This window comes from Pogona vitticeps, chromosome 1, assembly GCF_051106095.1.
Source record: "Pogona vitticeps strain Pit_001003342236 chromosome 1, PviZW2.1, whole genome shotgun sequence".
NCBI lineage: Eukaryota > Metazoa > Chordata > Lepidosauria > Squamata > Agamidae > Pogona > Pogona vitticeps.
Window position 1 is genome coordinate 191,242,652 of NC_135783.1, and position 16,234 is coordinate 191,258,885.

Genomic DNA, 16,234 nt, shown 5'->3' on the forward strand with positions numbered 1-16,234 from the left:
AACACTTTATGTGAAGAAAAACCAGAGTATAAACAGCCTAAAGGGGTTGGAGTCAAGGAGACACAAACTTTTGTTACATCTTTTTTAAAAAAACACCAAAAATTAAAAACCTTTAAATAAAGAAATATGTGATAAAAGCCATACCTTGTCCGAGATGAGATGGTTTTTGAGAAGTTACATGACCACTTCTATCCAAAATGTATTGGGTGCTAAAATCATCATTAGCTGTCTTCGTTGTAATGTGGACCTAACATTAAAAAGTATGATGTTCAGTTGAAATTTCTGAAAATACTAAGAGCATTTTACTTCCTTCAGTCACTTCCTGGAGCTACTGTTAACTGCTTATCAAACTGTCTGAATACCAGCAACTGGAGAGAGATAAAGTAATGGAAGAAGAATACTGTCCTCTCCTTCCTATGACCTTCTCATTAACATCTCATTGGCCATTACAAGAGGGATGCTGGACTACGTGGGCCACTTGCGTTGATTCAGCAGGTTTCTTCTTAGCTTCTTACTGATAGTTATATGGGGGATATCTAAGCAAGGAATATCCACTCAACAGTAAATGCTGTTGTGTGGATACAGTCCTCTGGAATACCCTTCTTTACTGTAAATCTGCTGGCTCACTCAAATTACTAATTGCTCACTTAAATTACTGTTACCCTCTGATGTGTGGTGGATACCTACACAGGACAAGGCCTTTTCACAAGGCAAGAGTACACACCAAGTCCTAAGTACAGTGGTGCCCCGCATAGTGACGATAATCTGTTCTGAAAAAATCATCGCTATCCAGATTCGTCGCTATGCGGGACTAAAAACCCCATAGGAACGCATTAAAACACGTTTAATGTGTTCCTATTGGGGAAAAACTCACCGCTATGCGGAAATCCTCCATACGGCCGCCATTTTCGCCACCTGGTATGCGAGGGAAACCGTGCGAAAACGCTGCGGGTGGCCATTTTTCCCCCGGATGCCATTTTGGAACTGCCGATCAGCTGTTTTTAAAACATCGCAATGCGAAGATCGGTAAGCAAAACGCTTACTGATCATCGCAATGCGATTTTTGGCCATTGAGAACGTCGCAATGCGATCACTTTTGTGATCGCAAAAAACGCGTCGCTATGCGGATTCGTCGTTAAACAGGGCGCTCGCTATGTGGGGCACCACTGTAGATGGAATTCTCTTCTGAGGGAAGGTTTTTTTTTTTTTTTTAAATTATTATTTGGATCCTGGAGGCAAGTCAAAGCCCTCCTGGCTCACAAGATCTTCAAAACAAGCCAATTTAATTAGCTACCACCTTAAAAGATTTTTCCTGTCCATTTTATTGCCTCTTGCGACTTTGCTGCTTATTTTTTATATCTCAAGATTAATATTTGATTTCCTCTTTTCATTTCAACATCATATTTTATTCTATTAACAACTTTGTGGGTCCCTCTGGGAAAAAGAGGCATACAGTATATAATTAAAAACCAAAAAAATCCAATTGAAATTGTGTATGTGACAAGATACCTGAACTAACACAATCCAGAATTTTAAGCTGTGATAACTCTGGGGAGGTCATTTATACTCAGCATGTTGCAGCTAGAAGACAGCCACTCCATTCCACGCTACCTTTGAGCAGCAGGTGGAGACCAGAACCATCTTCACAAATTCACCTGTGAGCAGAGCTAAATGTGAGGCAAGGAGTCGGACTGTGCTTCTTGGCCCCAAAGAACATCAAATGTCATTTCTTCCACCAGCCCTGCTATGTAAAACACAAATGTCTAGAAAGAATCCCAACCAGTGTACAGATGTACAGCCATATTCTTCTACAGCACCTCACATTTAGCTCTGTGTGAAGGTAAATGTGTGAAGATGGTTATAAGAAGAATAAGCAGCTTTCCTAAACATTGAAAGCATCTGCCCTGAGTGCACAAACATCAGGAGCACAGCTAAACCTCACTGACTGCTCCCCCTTTGTGTGGTTACTGCAGAGGGGAAGAACCCCGTATGCTGCTCTGAGTTCAGTGGAGGAAATGCTGGGTATAAATATAAGATGAATTTGTTTTTTAAAAAAGTCCTATTTGCTAATGGCTACCAGGCAGGGCTGCAAGCAAGTTCACCGATCCAGAAAGACATGGGATGCATTTAAGCAACTATGTTATCACTGCAGCTGTCAAAAGAAAAATCAGTGTTAATATTCCATGTAAATTAAAGAGCTAGCAGCAGAGCAGGATCTTTCATCATTAACCACAGCTCTTAAAAACACAGCAAGCTGCCCTATATTGGCTCAGATCCTGGGTCCCTCTGGGGCACAGGACTGTCAACTCTGACCGGCAGCTGCTCTCCACGATTTTAGCCACAATTCTTTCCCAGCTCTGGTTTGCTATCTAGGTACTAACAAGGACTGGTCCTATTTAGCTTCAGAACTCAGTTTTTATATATGAATTGACACCCTAATTTAAGGATTGCTTGCATTATATATCTTATGGAACACACTGGCACCACACAATAAGGTAATGTTTAAAATGGGTACGACACACTAAGAACTTATCCTGAGATATATGCAGTGGTGTGAGGGGCTTATTTTTTAGTGGGGGGGATGATTTTCCAAGAACATTTTGATTTCGAATGCTTTCCAAACCTTAAAGAGAGTGTGACCTGACTGTGCATGTTTTTAAAATTTATACTCACCAAAAAACAAACTTTTTAACATCCCAACAAGCTAAAACTATAAATATATGAACTGAAATATTTAACAAGGAAAATATTAAGCACACAATGTAGCTTAAATATTGTACTGAACAAAAACCAAACCTTTACACAGAAACTATCAGGATAAAATTTACATCAGAAGAAAATCTAAAAAATGCTTCTAAAAAAATTGAAAACCATGTACTACTCTCGTATCATTTGTTTACAATGTAAAACATTTAAAATGGCACTTAAAAACTGTTGGCACTATAATTTTAACATGACCAGTCAATAGTGTGTACTGTATGTATTTTCATACATTTATTTACTTCTAATATAATTTAACTCTCCTCTTTCAAGTCACTGGGACACTTCCAGTTTCACTGGCATTGTACAGAATCATTTGCATTGCTTAGTTCAATTTCAGAGTTGATACTGTTTAGGAGTATTTGACCTACATTCTTATTAATAATTTTAGAAACTTTTTTGCCTAGAAATTAAAAATCCAACAAACATCAGTGGATGCCTGCATTACTAAAGTTTTGCCCCCGTGCTTCTATAAAATTAGCAACAAATATTTTACAAACACATATAACCTTTTATTCTATTAGTCTTTTACCTCTGATATGGAACAAATGGAACCCAAGGCTTCACCACGAAAACCGTATGTTGTCAAGCGTTCAAGGTCCTCAGTAGAGCTTATTTTTGAAGTGTAGTGCTTCATTGCCATGACGGGGACATCAGCAGCCTTGATCCCGTCACCATTGTCTCGCACCTCAATCTTATCAAAACCATAGTTTTCCTATTTTGTTTTAATAAAAATGTATTATTACTAACTACAGAAATATATGAAACATCATACACAGAATGAGACATGGAACAATTTATTTGCTATAAACTATGGATAATTCAGAACAGATCCATTATTATACAAATTATGGTGCACTGAAAGTTAACCGCTAAATGTCTCTGTAGGGATTCATAGAATCTGAAAAAGCAAAAACCAGGGTAGCTGTATGACTACTAAACTATTATAATCTAAAGAGTGCCTCACCAACAAAGGATGTTTTACTAAAATGAAAATACAATAACCCAAACAAGCATGCTACACTACCCGAGTATATCTGTGAAGATTCTCGTGTGCATATAGAAAATCCCTCACTCAACAGGGGTGGAGGCCTTAGTTTCCTATTTATCATGTTTCCCTTACATCCATCCCCAGAAAGATCAGGACCACATCCACCAGAAAGACCACTGTTAACTATGGTTAATGACCCATGACAATGGGTTGAAAAGGGCTGCAGAAGTGGGATTTTTCACTCACTTCCCTATCCTTTGTTTCCTGTTCAGACCAGGGGGAAGTGAAACCAAGGATATATCAGGGGTCTCCTACCAACTCTCCTTAGACTGAAGAAAATATTTGGATGAGTAGCAAAAACTAGTTTCGACCTATTAAGAAAGAAGTTCAGTTGCCAAGACTCAACTTCCAGATATATATGTATACAGTGGTGCCTCGCATTGCTACGTTAATTCGTAAAATCGCTGCAGAACGAAAACGTCGCAATGCGAAATAAAAAAGCCCATAGAAATGCATTAAAACCTGTTTAATGTGTTCCTATGGGCTTAAAACTCACTGTTCAGCGAAGATCCTCCATAGCGCAGCCATTTTCAGTGCCTCTTAAGCGAGGAATCCGTCCCAGAAAACAGGGGGTGGCCATTTTGTTTACCCGGGGGCCATTTTGAAACAGCCGATCAGCTGTTGGGAAATTGTCCCTTTGCGATGCTCGGTTCCCCAAGCAGAGAACCAATCATCGCAATGCAAAAAAACCCCATAGGAAACACTGAAAAGCGATCGCTTTTGCGATCGCAAAAAATCGCAAAGCAATTTCATAGCTAAACGGAGCGATCACTATGCGAGGCACCACTGTAGTATGAAAAGGAAGGGAAAAACTTTTTATAGCACCCAAGCGGGATCAGGGCAAAGGTCTATCTAATCTAATATCCTGGGTATTTTAAACAATCCAACTTCTAATCGTAATTTTTAATTTGTTTCAACTTATTATATTTAACACTAAGAACAGTTTAGGATTCAAGTAACACACTGTGAGGTCACTTTGACCAACCCAGCAGGCTGTCTAGTTCTGTCCCACAAGCGATGGAGAGCCGGGGGGGGGAGGAGCAAGTCTCTTAGGCCCCTAACTAGCAGGGATGCACTGTTGCAGGTGGAGGAAGGGCCACCACCAGATGTAGGACAGCTGGAGGGGGGGCAGCGGCAGGAATAGGAGGACCGGGGTTGCAGAGTTCGTGTTCACCATCATCAAGCACATTGATTTTTATCCACCCTGCTTAGCAATACTGATATCTTCCAGAGCCCTCCAAGTATGTACCAAGTGGGTTCCCAAGGGGAAAAAACAATGACTAATCATATTGATTTTGGAGTCAGCTCCTTCTGCTGATGAATGTCTATATCCTGCCTGCCTTCCCTCTAAGAATGGTATAAAACAGGCCTGAAGAGATTTGGCAAATTATATAATGGAACGCACAAACTTCTAAACTTCCCATAGTCCGGTTGTTTATAATGGGTGGTTTTAATGCAATATTGGTCCCAAAATATACTTTTCATATACTATGGGGTGCAGTTGATAATGAGATTTTCATCTTCAGCTATGACACAATCTCTAAAGATCCCAAGGTGAATTTCGGTGGCATTTGTTAGACCCAAATGGTGAGCTGCCTTGCCCTTGTAATTTTAAATGGAAATCTTCTTCTCCTTTTTTTAACAAAAGTGAAGAATTCGACTAAGTATCTGGGCATGGAAGCAGCATGGTGGATTTTGTGTTTATTTCTAATTTCTTATCTAGATGGGTGTCTGAATTCTCTGTAGGCTATAAGTTGATAGTGACGATTTTCCTCTCATCATCATTATCTATCAAATGCTGTCTACTTGGAACATTAACTCTCATTCAATATAAATTTCTACATCTCAAAACACAAGAGGCTACATTGGACTGAAAAAAAAACCCAACCTGGATTCTGGGATTTTCAAATATTGAGAATGCTCTCAAAGTGTTTAAAAAGAGCAGTCCTTGGAATGCCAGGATTCTCTCCCCGCAGCAGGTATACGCCTTGAGACAGGTAATCACCAGAATGCTCCATCTTTCAGATACTGGACTAAAGAGTTACAGCTGACACTTCTGGTAGGATATTTACACCTTCTACAGAAAGATGTCTGCACCAGTCTCTGGTTTAAAACCTTTCCCACTAAACTGGACTTATTAGGTCTAGCTATGGATTTTCTTTATGTCCATGAACTCAAGGCAGTTAAGTCTATTTGAGGAAAGCGGATCAGGACTATTGCCTTTCAGTATTAAATATCAAATGACCACAAATTCTGCTCACCCCGCTTTTTGACCTGCACTTTAAATTCCTCCAAAGTGCTGGATATTTGGAAAATCTGATCACCCCAAAACACTAGCAGATCTTTTCAAGAACTAATTCAATTCACTTTGATCTACAGTCTTAGATGGGCACTATTGTGGTGTAACATGTAAAAACTGACTATGCCCCTGTGATTACGAAGGAATTGAAACTCTAGATCATGGCCTTTTTATGTATGCAGTTTTTACCAGAATTAGCATATCAGACTCCTTAACCCTATAATAAGTGATTTCCCAATAGGACCTTGGATTGGTACTTAAAATATTTTCTAGGTGATGCAAACAAATTCAACACAGTGGACAAGTTTCTTCCTGCACGAAGAACATGCAAGATGATATTTGCTTCTTTTTTATAATGTTTATCTGTTTTTAAGTTATGTCCATGTAATTTATTTAATTGTTTTACATGGTTTTGAAATGTTTATATGAGTTTTGTAGACAGACAGACAGGAGCAGGAGGGGGAAAGGTAAAGACTTGGCACACTTCACAGAGAGTTTGTGGGCCAGACATGGTTCCCAAAAGCGACTGCTGAGAGACAAAGTCCTGTTACAGAAACTATTTCTTTATCCAGATGTAAAAATTCCATCTCAATAGATCAGAAAGACCTTTTACCTTGCACCTTTCCAACTGTCTTTTTTATTTATATCTATCACTCATTGTAAAACTGTAGTCTTAAAAAAAACACAGACTTGCCACAACATCACACAGTCTGAACTACCCTCTGCTGGCCAAAATAAACAGCTGCAGCCTTCACCCTCAACTAAGCTTCCAACACCACTTGAATTCGTTTTTTGAAACTTTTGCAGTCAGTGCAAAACTGATAGGTGAGCCCAGGCAAAAGACTTTGGGACAAGATGCCATTCTTCCACCGTGTTTCGCTCAGATCTGCTTATCCTTTCATCCAGCAATTTAGCACATCTTCCTGTGAATCAGCCTCTCCCTGGGGCGAAGCAGGCTCGCAACATTACAAACTTATGTTTGAACTTTCTTGCCTTCCACCAATGGCATTTTTATATGAAAATAACTGGAAGGCTTTCAGCTCGACAAAGACAAAAAGGAGGAACAGACTAACTAACGAATGCTCTACTAAGCTTGTTTCTATTTTGCAAAATCTCTTGCTTCTACAAGTACTGGTAGTCAAGACAAAATCTGATAAGCAGCCTGTGCCAAGAGGCTCACATCCATCCTGTACCAAAATAGAATGTTCAACAAGTACGGAATCAAATCTCTCTCATCTTGGAACAGAGCTGGCCAAGTAGTGCAGAGAGTGAGAGCAAGTGAAGCTAGAGGTACATCAGCAAAAACCCCACCACTCCCAACAGTTCAACTATGGGTTCCCAAACTGTCGGCTACAACCTCTCCCCCAAGTGGTGGGCCACTGCAGTTCACAGAGGAGGGGGACACACCGTCCTCAACTTGCACACCCCTCCCAGGTTCCCCTTCTGCACGAACCCCTCCCCCACTTCTACCAACACCAAGCCAAGATCTCTTCAACCCTTGCTGTGGGGCCCCTGGATGCCTGGAGCCTCCTGGCTGAGCCCTCTCCTCTGGAGGCACCAATGCCAGGACTAGCAGCTCCTCATCAGCTCTGGTAGCTGGTTGGCTGGGCGACCCAACTGCAGCCGTTCCAAGCCGGGCTGGCCACAAGGAGGGCTGAGAGGCAAGGAGGCAGCAGCAGATTGAAGGGGGACAAATGGTGGTAGAGGAGTAAAACGCTGCTGGTGCTAAAGCAGTTTCACCCCCACTCACCTTAGCTACTCACTGCCACCACCACCTTAGAGAGGATGGCTGAGCAAGAGGAGGCAGCAGAGAAGCCACCACTTGAAGGAAGGATGATGCAAATACAACCATTGCATTAAATATTAGGTTAGAATTGTATTCTGATTTTTATGTGTTTCCTTTACCTAAATGCCTTTTATGCAAATATGAAGGGGGTTGCAGGTTACTTGGCCATGAAAAAAAGGGGTGTGACTCGAAAAAGGTTAGAAAACACTGAATTAAACTATTGATAGAACAGGTTCTGCTCTTATTAAGTATGTGTGGTTTAAAAAGTGTTCTTTCAGGATTTCATGTTTTCTTAAATATAAAGAAACATTAAATACTGTATTACAAACATTTCAATAAAATAGTTTCAACATAAAGCTTTGAGTGTGTTTGAAGATAACATTTAAAACAAACATGCTAAAGATCAGGTGACCCTTGCTACATTTGCATAAACAGGCATTTAAATGGGGGTAATTAGAGCACTGGAAAATTTTCCAGATTTTCCCCCAGAAAATCCACATCACTATTCACAAGCCAGGTTGAAAATTCCATTTTATTTTCTGTATAATCTTTAGGAAATGTTAAGGAGAATTGCTAGCATTAATAGTCTATAATACTGAGATAAACTAAAAAACAAAACAAAACAAAAAAAACAAATTGTGCTCATTTCACATCCCCACAAAAACTGGAAACAAGACTCTGAAGCCACCAGCAAACACTGTATCTGTAAAGACTTTCAGGTTATAAACCCTTTAGAAATTCCCATTGGTTTGAATTACCTTGTACAAGGTAAACCAGATTGTCCACATTGTTCAGAAGGAACAAAAGCACATATAAAAAACTCCCTAAATCTGTTCCTTGTAGAAACCACATCTACTCACTCAGAATGGTTTTCCATGACACATTTTTAAACCACACAGAACCTTACATTATTTACCATAGTTCTAGTTTTAGAAGAGGTAGCTGTGCTAGTCTGTGCTAGCTTATCAGACAGAAACAAAAGAAAAAGAAAAAAGACGAAAATGTCCTCCTTTCTCATCTAGGCTTGGGTCCCGCAATGGTGGAAGATACATGTACAAAATTATGATCACTTCCCAAAATGGAATCAGTCCTCAATAGGAAGCTCTACAGTTATGTTTACATGTGTTTAAATCAAGAAGATACCCGTCAAGACCAACAGCTGTAAGCGAAAACAACACACAGAACTGCATGCATAAAACCAAGCCATGTTTTGTTGACATCTTATTAACTTGGGCAGATTTAAGAATGATTGCACAGACTTAAAGTTCAAGATATGTGGATAACACATTCAGAGTTAAATTGAGCTCATGAAGCACTGAGAGAGAGGTAGAGCAAACAATACAAGACTGAAGCCCAACATTGGCATCTTCATCTTACCCAGATAAATACTGTATTTGTGTACTATGATATCTGTACCCACATTTTCATCTCAAGTCTGGCTTAATGTGACTTACCAACTTAATATCAATAGTTGTTGCATTAGCATCCAAAGAATTCTCGACCAGTTCTTTAACCACACTGACAACTGATGTGATCACTTGTGAACTCGAAAGGAGTCGAACAGTGTCTGGTGGCAACTCCTTCATTTCTGGGCTTTCAGGATCACCTCTGAACAAAACAAAAACACAGAAAATTAAACATAATCAAATCTGTTTTTTTTAAAAACCTGTTTTTCTCTCTTAGTACAAACTAATATAGAAAACTGTTTCGCTGTGTTGTTTTTACTAGGTCAATACAGCGGTGCCTTGACTTACAAACTTAATCCGTATTGGAACAGTGGCCGTAAATCAAAACGTTCGTAAGTCAAAGCAGCATTCCCCATAGGAATGCACTGAAAACAGATTGATCCGTTCCGGATGTTTTTTGTCCTTATGTCAAGGCACAGTTCGTACGTCAAAGCATCAGTTCCCATAGGAACTACAGTGGGGTCTCTACTTAAGAACTTAATCCGTATTGGAAGGTGGTTCTCAAGTGGAAAAGTTCTTATGTAGAATCTGCATTTCCCATAGGAATGCATTGAAAACCATTTAATCCGTATCTGCTCTTTTCCATCCATAGAAACTAATGGGAAGCTGCTATTCCGCCTTCTACCACTAGAGGGGGATTTTTTCTTTTTTTTCCCTTAGGTCAGGGAACAGTGTTAAAAGCACTTCTGACGAAGCTAATTTTGAAGCAATGGACTGAAAACCAATTAATCCGTTCTGGCTGTTTTTTTTATGTAGAGGTGCGTTCGTACACTGAAGCATTCGCTGGTTAATACGTACTCTACCACTAGGGGGAGAACCTTTTTTTAACCTAAGATGACCTAAGGTTAAAAAAAGAGCAGGAAAGTTTTTTTTTCCTGTTCTTATCTGGATTTTTGTTCTCAAGTAGAAGCAAAATTTAGCAAATGGAGCTGTTCTTAAGTGGAATTGTTCTTAAGTAGGGACGTTCTTAAGTAGAGACTCCACTGTACTGCAATGCAAAGCCGGTTAATCCATACTCTACCACTAGGGGGAGACTTTTTTCTTTTTTCTTCTTTTGACCTAAGATGAACTTAGGTCAAAAAAAGGGTAGGAAAGGTGTTTTTTTTTCATTTGTAAGTCAAAGCTCCATTTGTAACTCAAAGCAATATTTAGCGCCCGGAGCTGTTCGTAACTCAAAACATTTGTAGGTCAGGGCGTTCGTAAGTCAAGGCACCACTGTACTTGTTTCACAAAACATGTATAAGATCCTGTTTCCATGTTGTTGCCTTTTAAGGTGGCAAACAAACATGAAAGCTGAAATCCTGTTGCTTAATGTAGCAAGTCAAACCAGAATAGGTCCATTGAATCAGAGTGTGATCATTTGTGGCTTTGTTCCACAGTTTGGGAACCGGTTGGGTTGCGCCTTCTTCTTGTGACTACATTATGTGTGGGCAATTGTGAACCGTCCTGTCATTTAGCTATGCCTACCTATGTCTTTTTGGGTCCCTCTTAGGGACCACTGGCTTTAGTGCAAATAGGACTCTCTCACCTTTTTTGTTATTATTTTTTCCCCTTTAAAGAGAGGACTGAGTTAAATGGGGTCATTTGAGGCGCTATGTGGTTTCCTGTCTCAAAACCACCCAATCCTTGTATGCAGATGCAAGATCACCACCCGAACGACATACCACATACCTCAAAGCAACCCATTTAGGACAATCCAGCTGGGACAATTTGGCTGTCTAGTGTAGATTTGATGGCTTGACTCCTCCATAGGTTCCATTTGTTTATTTGAACTTTTAAACTGTTTTTGAAGCAGTTCATTAATTCTTTTTGATCACTGCCTATTCTGAGTTTTATATTGATGTACAATGGTGCCCCGCATGACGATGATATACAGGTACACATATATATGTACATACTATAAAGGCTGTTAAATGTAAATTACTATATAAAAGCTGCTATTATTACCGTACCTTCATTATCATTATTCAAAAGGCTTACTCTAGTTATGATTTACTCTAATGTAGTTAAGTTGCAACTGGTGTAGACCTACAGAATCAATTGAACCTACATAGGAATTAACTCAAACAATCCTTACTGATTCAGTGGGCCTACTCTAGTGGATCTTATTGTGCTAAGCAACAGGATTTCAGCCAAAGTGCACAGATCAAGAAGAAAAGCTGCCTTTCCAGAAAACCATTTGTACAGTTCAAAAATTCAAGTGAAATAAGTAAGTTTCATTACGATAACTTATGTAAGGGGTGATTGATAATGGAAAAGTAAGAGAAGCCCAGGTCCCTCTTAAACTCCAAAATATGACAGCTATCTGTGTCCCAGAAGAGGGAGCTGGTGGAGAAGAGAGCAGTCAGCAGCACAGCATGTCAACTGGAACACTGCCACAGTGTGGGCCGATAGGAGTAAGATAAGGTCATGGAGACTGATGGGCGCATGAACAGGTACAGCCTACTCCTTATTAACTGTTGCTAATGTTGGGCTTTTGTCTGAGGCATATTTAGGACAGGAAGCTGAAAATGTTCAAGATCAGGATGCATCTGGGAAGGAATAATAATAGACTGAGGGACCAAAGAGAACAGCCACTAGAGGAGGTGTCACAGGCAAAGGATCCTACAGAGGCAAGAGACAAAGACCACACTTGAGGAGAAGGTACTTTGGACAACTTTATTTCTCTCTTCCAACTATGTCCTGGCGTCTTACCAACATTTCCTTAGATCTTGTAGGTGATGCTACTGAATGACAGGTTGGAGGTTAATGGAAAGACATATGTTATCTTAATCCTGAATGAATGTACTGTACTGTATCTCACTGACTTGTATGAAGGGCTAACATATGAACTATTCACCAATGGCTCCAGCAATTTAGCAGGTGGAGTTCTCAAAATGCCCTGAATGGTGGGGAAGCCTTAGCGAACAGGGACCCTATCCAAGAATTGGTCAGTTCTGAATGCCTGTTGTATCTGTCATTGGGAACCCCAAACAGGGCAGCAATTCTATTGGTGTTCTGCCCCCTCTTGCTGCTAATCAGTTTCCTTTCTCAAGCTGATAGAGATGAAAGTGGCACTGAAGACTCCAAGGCTGATGTCCTTGGAAATGGTCACATTCATACCAAAGCTGTTTGTTTGGAGTGGCTTGGAATTTCATAAACTCCATGATGATCACAAGTCTGTCTCAAATTATCTCAGGCCTGACATATGAGACAATGAATACACATAGAGATTCTGTAACAGAATAAGTAAAAATGATGGGTGAGGGAAGCAGCAATGACTTTCCTTCCATGAACAAATCATTATGAGATAAAGCTGGACCTTCAGTCTGCCTATAAAAGGAAACGCCACTGTGAGAATATGATATTTAGCCACCACACCTGGCAGAACTTTAGCAAGAAATCCCATAACTTATGTTGTACAACTGTAGACATTTTGAAATTACTGAAGTCACAATACAGCTTTTTTCCTTTACAGGTGATCTATAAGTTGCCTATTCCAGGAAAAACAAACAAATACACATAGCATCTCTTGCTGATGCCCAAGGCAATTATGCCAAAGTAGTTAACATATGGCATCCATTAAAGAGGCAAATTTTTTTAAAACAAACTCCAAGGTTTTTCTTCCCCTATATTGAAGAAAATAAAACACTTTATCCTTTATTTTCCATGAGAAGTATAAACAAATGTAAGTTCAAGAATTACTAATTTGGAAGAAGGGAATCACTGTCAGTTACCACTGCATTAACTGCTCTTTTTTCAAATTACTTTGAGTAATTAAACTTTCCCAGGTTTGCCAAAGCCTCGCTGCTGATGTCCAGCTGTTCTTTCAAATGAATTATGTTTGTTCTGCTATGTTTTATCTGTATTTATGGCACTTGTGCTTTTTGTTTTTTTCCTAACTGGGCACACACTCCTCATTTGGGCAAGGATTGTTGCCTGTTGCATTATATGTTTCCTTATAGGTGCCAATAAAGGTTCTTGAGTTCACTTGAATTCCTCTCTTTGCCTAGGAACAAGACCCAACCAATAATGCAAATCCAAACATGTTTACAACTAACAGTTCAGACACTGCAGTCACATTTTTTTAAAATCCTGGCATCCTTCCCGCAGAATGTGCTTGTCAAACCATACGTGTAAGAACTTTGAGAACTGAGTCCTGAATTCTTACCACACACAACCTACCACCCATCCTTCCTGTAGCATTCTGTATTTCTCCAACATGAAACTCCTGTGTCAAACTACATTCGTTTTTTTAAACCACAGAAATGTCTGATGTGGTTTGTGTTCTCTTCCTCCCTCCTCCCATCAGAAAGTTGGACTGGAGGTACGTAGAAACCTTGGATGTACCAATGTAGTTCAGTGGGTTGCAAACTAATGTAATAGGTTTAAGGGAAGAGCAGCAATTAAGAAAAACACAACATATGACCAAACAGCAAGCATGTCCTTAATAATTTTCTACTGCTCTGTGCAGAACAACTTGAATGGACCTAGGTCAACCAACATCAACGCTCTAAAGCAGTTTTTCCCAAACCAGTCCTCTCCAGATATGCGGGATTACAATTCCTATGTTAGTTATAGTAAACACATCTAGAGAAATCAGGATGGTGAAGACTGCCCAAAACATGCCCACACCTATAAAGGACTACAGTTGTACTTTCCTTGGAGATATTCAAGAAAAACTTTGTGAATTTCTAATATGCTTTCCAAATACTCAGGAAAAATTATTTCTGGGCTAGACGGTTAAATTTCCTTTCAAAATCAGTGAATGTCAGCTGCAGTAGTAACTACACAGTTTTTGCTTATATGTTACACAATAGTCTTTAGGTTGCTTTTAACAGAAAAAAGCACTTGATGATATACAGTTTAGGAAATGGCTGTGCACTTGAGTGATTAAGAAAAGCAAAGAACAAGAACCATTTAAAGACACGTTTCTAATCAAAGTGGTAGCCATGTTAGTCTGTGCAAGCATATCAGACAAGAAACAATGAAACAAAAAACAAAGAAAAGTTTTAAAAAACCACATCTGACACCTTAAAGATTCACTGCTACCTTTTAATGTGAGTTTTCGTGGATCAAGTGGACTCAGACGAAGTAGACTTAATATCTGAAAGCTCACATTAAAATATAACAGTTAGTCTTCAAGGTTCCAAAACTTTTTCTCCTTTACTTTTCTTATGCCTGTCTGATATGTTTCTAATTCTATTGCTGATACAGGATGTGATGTCACAGGTGGAAAATATGGCATTTATTTCCTGTTGAGCTGACTACATGATACTTGGGACTGGGAAATACTGTAATTTCTTTAACCTGTGAGAGAAATTGTATTTGTCAACCGCATAGAACATTTTGCTCTCCAGAAACTTTATACCAGTTCCTGAAAGCATCAGGAAGCAGGACTAATGTAAAGCATTGTAACCATACAAACTGTAATGCAAAATATCTGGAGGGCAACATCTTTGTATGTGATGACTTTGTAAAAAAAAAGGAGAAAGGATTGCTCCATGATATGTTTTTCAAGGGAATATTAGGAGTTGTGTGCTAGAAGGCGGTGAGATGCCCTGAGACGATGACTATGCAGTGCACACATTATGTATCATATTTCATATGTCTTGGTGTTGTGTCTTCTGTTTTGAGTAATCGCTGACATCATTGCAATGTATATACATGCAAGGCAAGGCCCTATCTTTATCCTGCAAAAAGAATAAAGACTACGACTGTTCCACCTATGTCCCCCTTAAATGATGCCACACTCTTGCCTACCATGCAAGACCCTGCAAGATCCAGCTGGACTTAACAAAACTTGTTCGATTCACAGGTGCAGCCAAACACTCAAAGTGAGAATCAGCAGTGCTGCATTAGCACGAAGGCCTAAACTTATGCAGAGTTTAAAAAGAAAAAAAGAACTAAAGAAAGAAAAAAGTCCAGTTTTCCTTAAAGAAACCATCAAGTGTGTTCAGGCTAAGACTGCAGTCTAGCAACTTGGTTCTCTGGATAATTAATAATCATAGGTCATTAAGTTGATTCTGATTCTTTGCAACCCTTTCTAGGCCTTTTCAGGTATCATGTGCTCACAAATGATTCACTGTCCCCTTTTCCTGGGGTCTCCCTGGGATTCTGCAGCTTGCCGGAGGCCACCCAGAATGGCTCTTCTCCCAGGAGGAGGCACCATGGGGGGGAATCGAACTCCCAACCACTGGCACCATAGCCAGGTATGGAACTCGCCAAGTTCCCTCTTTCATTTCACAGCCTGATCTTCCGCAGGCAGTTTAAAGGCTTTTAATAACTTTAATCCTTAACCATTTTAACAATTCTTTCTTCTTCTTTTTTTAAAATTTGTTTTAACATTGACCTTAGTTACCATTTTAACATGATACTTGTTTAATTCCTTTTTAAAATGTTTATATGCTGTACTTACTGCTTTTTAGCTTTTATATGCTGTTTCAATGGATATCAGCCGCCTTTGGGTCCTGTCGGGGAGAAGGGCTGGATAGAATTATTGTAAACAGACAAGTAAAGGGACGCTTCAATAAGGGCTTATGCAAGGCGTCTCTGAGGCCAGCGGGCCCCGTCTCGTTTCGCGCCTGTCCACCCCGCCCGCCCCGGGTTCAAAGCCCGCCTCCGGAGCCGCGTAACCTCTGCGAGCCCCTCCCCGCGGAAGAAGGGAAGCGGGTGGGGGGAGAGAAGCAAGGGCTTCCTTTCAAGCCAGCCTCGCCCCAGACACACAGACACCCACCTCACCTCCGACTCCCTGCCCCCCCCCCCGGGGCTCCGGGTCTCGTGGGCGAACCCACGCCGCCGCCACCACCACCCGCCCTCCAGCAGGAGCTGCAGCAAGACCCACGGGCGCGCCGCGTGAGGGGGCCGGAGCAGGGGGCGGGGCTCCCCTCGGC

At 40.3% G+C, this 16,234-nt stretch overlaps 1 protein-coding gene across 6 annotated transcripts in view; it reads right to left on the bottom strand.

Moving 5' to 3' along the window:
• The window catches only part of PMS1 (PMS1 homolog 1, mismatch repair system component), a 67,325-nt gene extending 51,124 nt beyond the window's left edge, over nt 1-16,201 (bottom strand). Inside the window, exons 1-5 of one of the 6 annotated variants that reach the window (XM_072979853.2) lie at nt 16,083-16,170; nt 15,760-15,811; nt 9,351-9,504; nt 3,293-3,475; nt 145-247 (exon numbers count right to left, since the gene is read on the bottom strand). In XM_072979853.2, the coding sequence (XP_072835954.2) occupies nt 145-247; nt 3,293-3,475; nt 9,351-9,482 (418 nt within the window). In that variant the 5' untranslated portion in view covers nt 9,483-9,504; nt 15,760-15,811; nt 16,083-16,170. Of the gene's footprint in view, nt 1-144; nt 248-3,292; nt 3,476-9,350; nt 9,505-15,759; nt 15,947-16,077 lie in introns of those variants that run through there. The other 5 variants (XM_072979847.2, XR_013545254.1, XR_013545253.1 and 2 more) reach the window with 5 other exon arrangements.
• Nucleotides 16,202-16,234: the final 33 nt, after the last annotated feature.